The following is a 4,337-nucleotide window of genomic DNA, read 5'->3' on the forward strand; positions in this document are numbered from 1 at the left end:
TTAGCCCAAGACCAGGCAGTGTTTCGTTCTGTTGTGCATAAGGTCAGTATGAGTCAGTACCAACTCAATGGCACCTGACAACAACAACATTAAGAATGTATTGTTCTGCTTCTGGCTTACTGAGTACTTTTTTCTTACTCTGTCTGAAAGGTTGTTTACCTTTCTTAAGTGCGGTTTTGGCATAACATTGATTTGGTAATACGATTTTTCTTCTTTGGCTTATTGACGTAGGAATTTTATTTTTATATTTCCTAACATGTAACCATCCTTAAATTCATAAAGCAAGCTCACTTGGCCATAAAATACACTTAGTAGAATTAGTTATATTTGCTTGTATTTTCTTTTGTGCTTTAAAATCTGTTTTCTTAAGAGAAGTTGACAGTTTTTTTCTTTATACTGTTTGTCATCTTCTGATAGCAAAGTTAGAACATAAGAACTGAGATGCTTCACATATTTTCACATGCATCTAGAACAATGTGAACAGCCTGAAGATCAGTTATGCCTTGGCACTTCTGTTTCTTTGTATTCAGTTCTGCCAATTTATATGATCCTAAAAATAGGTTCATTGTGTATAGATTTCAAATGGAGTTCATGTCTAGGATAAATAAGGGTATAGTATTCCTCTCTGATTAAAATGTTTTAACGTAAATTCTGATGTGGTTAAACAAACAAATCCAAATTTTGATATGACCTAGCCATACTTACTGATTAATCCTTTTCCTGCCAAGAATCTTAGTTTTAATTGCACAGCATCTTGTCTTGTGATTTTAAAAAAATTGCTGTGATTATATGCTGTTTTTCTGCATTAATTTTTTTTCTTGCTTTCTTTGGGTTAATTTGTTGTTTTCTAACTTTTTTTTTTTTTTTTATGGTTTTTATTGTGGATTGAGTGAAAGTTTTCAGGGCACATCATCGGTTTCACATTCAAATATTCATATACCTTGTTTCATTACATTGATTATAATCCCCTCCACATACCATCAGTTAACAGAGTTTCTGTATATCCTCTTTAGCTTTTTTGGGGGGTAAAAACTTTGCCTTTTTGGAATTTACAGTCTCGGCTTTTAGGGAAGGTTTTTACATTTATCTGTGGGTATCCAGGACTCATGTATGGAATTACTAACTAGCATAACTGAATAATCAGATAAAAGGGACATTTTGCTATGTCTGCTAGGTGGCTAAAGTCTGATCCTCAGAACCTATGGTTTGGACGGTCAGCAACGCTTGAGCCCACAGGGACTTGAACTCCTGACTGTTGTTTTCTAACTTCTTGAATGGTTTCATTTATTTTTATTCTTTAAGTTGAAGGCTTAAGTAAACAAGTCTTGATGCAATTTTGATGTGAGCTTTTCCATTGTCTGAATAGCTTTGTTTTGATTTGATTTTTTTTTTTGATTCCCTAATTATTCAGGATTTAGTTATATTTTTTTATTGGTGGAGTTTTTAAAACATAAAATATAATTCTAAGATCTAATTTTGTTATATTTTGGTCAAAAATGTATCCTACACTATGTAGATATGAATAGATTCTTGTGATTTAGTGCTACTGATTCTAGGCAAGAAGAAGAAAAGTAGCCTAGCTGTGTCAGAGCTGGGAGTAGTAGTGGAGGATAGTGCATTTTGCACCGTGGGTTAATGCGCTAGACTGCAAAGTTGGTTTGAACTGCAAAGTTGGCAGTTCAAGCTCACTAGTCGCTTCTCGGAAGCCCTATACAGGGTCACTATGAGTTGGAACCGACTCGATGGCACTTAACAACAACATTACGTATTTTACTACCTATAAATAACTCTTCATTGGAAGGGACAAATTGCCAACCCAAAGAGCATAAAAAGATATACAAAATCAAAGGGTAAAGATGAAAATTGAAACAATAATACTAAAAAGAGTTGAGCATAATTTATTATATCCAGTGTGCTGTATCCTTAAAATATACCAATTAGAAATACAAAACTAAGGCAACACCTTTTTTAGATGTGTTTACTAATTATTTTTACAAGTACTTCAAATCCTCAAAAGTAGGTGAAACAGGTAATTTTTTCTTTCTTAAAAGATACCAAATTCTCAGTCAGGGCTAAAACGGCTCTACTAGTTTAAAATGTTTTCATTTTGATTCAGATGAATTTTGGAAAAATATAACACCAGGCTAATTGGTCATTTGGCGATTTGACTTGAGGTGAATTAACCGAGACATGGAAGACCAGTAATAATAAGCAAGCGGAAGAATGTTCAGGCTACCCTTAAGAGGTATAATAGATGCAATGGGGGTGGTATGACTTTGCAAGCTTGTATTTATGCCACTTGTATTAGTGAGGTGTTAATGGTGAATTGTGAAAATTCTCTCTTTCTGCAGATTATACTTCATGTCAGTAGAAATGGACAGCAGCAGTTTTATTCAGTTTGACGTGCCCGAGTACAGCAGCACTGTTCTGAGCCAGCTAAACGAACTCCGCCTGCAAGGAAAACTATGTGACATCATTGTCCACATTCAGGGTCAGCCTTTCCGAGCCCACAAAGCAGTCCTTGCTGCCAGCTCCCCATATTTCCGGGACCATTCAGCATTAAGTACCATGAGTGGCTTGTCAATATCAGTGATTAAAAATCCCAATGTGTTTGAACAGTTGCTTTCATTTTGTTACACTGGAAGAATGTCCTTGCAGCTGAAGGATGTTGTCAGTTTTCTGACTGCAGCTAGCTTTCTTCAGATGCAGTGTGTCATTGACAAGTGCACACAGATCCTAGAGAGCATCCATTCAAAAATCAGTGTTGGCGATGTTGACTCTGTTACTGTCGGTGCTGAGGAGAATCCAGAGAGTCGTAATGGCGTTAAAGACAGCAGCTTCTTTGCCAACCCTGTTGAGATCTCCCCTCCATATTGCTCTCAGGTGCGGCAGCCCACCACAAGCAGTGATCTTCGGATGGAGACAACCCCCAGCAAAGCTTTGCGCAGCCGCTTACAGGAAGAAGGGCACTCAGACCGAGGGAGCAGTGGGAGCGTTTCTGAGTACGAGATTCAGATAGAGGGGGACCATGACCAAGGTGATTTATTGGTGAGGGAGAGCCAGATCACTGAGGTGAAAGTGAAGATGGAAAAGTCCGACCGGCCCAGTTGTTCGGACAGCTCCTCCCTGGGTGATGATGGGTACCACACCGAGATGGTTGATGGGGAACAAGTTGTGGCAGTGAATGTGGGCTCCTATGGCTCTGTGCTACAGCATGCATATTCCTACTCTCAAGCAGCCTCACAGCCAACCAGCATATCAGAAGCTTTTGGAAATTTGAGTAATTCCAGCCCATCCAGGTCCATGCTGAGTTGTTTCCGAGGAGGGCGTGCCCGCCAGAAGCGGGCTTTGTCTGTCCATCTGCACAGTGATCTTCAGGGTTTGGTGCAGGGGTCTGATAGCGAAGCTATGGTGAATAACCCCGGGTATGAGAGCAGTACCCGGGAGAGGAGTGCAAGAGGTCACTGGTACCCATACAATGAGAGGTTGATCTGTATTTACTGTGGAAAATCCTTCAACCAGAAAGGAAGCCTTGACAGACACATGCGACTACACATGGGTATCACCCCCTTTGTGTGCAAGTTCTGTGGGAAGAAGTATACACGGAAGGACCAGCTGGAATATCACATCCGGGGCCATACTGATGATAAACCATTCCGCTGTGAGATTTGTGGGAAGTGCTTTCCATTCCAAGGTACCCTCAACCAACACCTGAGGAAAAACCACCCAGGCGTAGCTGAAGTCAGGAGTCGCATTGAGTCCCCTGAGGGAGCAGATATGTATGTGGAACAGAAACTACAAAATGATGCATCGGCTTCGGAGATGGCCCTAGATTCCCAAATGGAAATACACACAGTTTCTGATGCTCCTGATTAAGATGGTAAAGAAGTGCACCCAAACAAAGCACATTAATCAATGCATAATTGTGATTTGCTTCGTTGTAATCTTTGGTTTTCCCAACCATCTGGAAATCTCTTGGTCTCTTGGCAGTTTTGCTAAGGTTTCTAAATGGAGCACTTCATTGTGTTTATCCTTTCCCCCAACTTCTCTCCCCCAAGGAGCTCAAAGCATGAAGGGCAGCATATCCAGGGAAAACATAGGCTGACAATATTCCTCTCTGGCTGAATTCTTTAATCCAAAATTTGCTAGTGCTTTAGCTATGCCAAGTGGTTGACCCTACATTGTCTGCCAAGAGGCATACTCTCTCATTGTGTGTGCTGACACTAGTGCATTTCCGAGAGAGACTAGTTTGCCGTCAGCCGATACAAATAGGTAACCTTTTCTAATTTAAAATTACTTTAAGGGGTAGTTAGACAATTTATATATATATATAATAA

General features: G+C 39.8%; 1 protein-coding gene across 1 annotated transcript; it reads left to right on the forward strand.

Annotated features, from left to right (window-relative positions):
* The first annotated feature begins 2,355 nt into the window (after positions 1 to 2,355).
* On the forward strand, positions 2,356 to 3,876 carry ZBTB34 (zinc finger and BTB domain containing 34). The gene has a single exon (XM_006834779.1). It carries the CDS (start codon positions 2,362 to 2,364, stop codon positions 3,874 to 3,876), a length of 1,515 nt encoding a protein of 504 aa, XP_006834842.1. The 5' UTR covers positions 2,356 to 2,361.
* Positions 3,877 to 4,337: the final 461 nt, after the last annotated feature.

Source organism: Chrysochloris asiatica, unplaced genomic scaffold, assembly GCF_000296735.1.
Source record: "Chrysochloris asiatica unplaced genomic scaffold, ChrAsi1.0 scaffold00014, whole genome shotgun sequence".
NCBI classification, from domain to species: Eukaryota; Metazoa; Chordata; class Mammalia; order Afrosoricida; family Chrysochloridae; genus Chrysochloris; species Chrysochloris asiatica.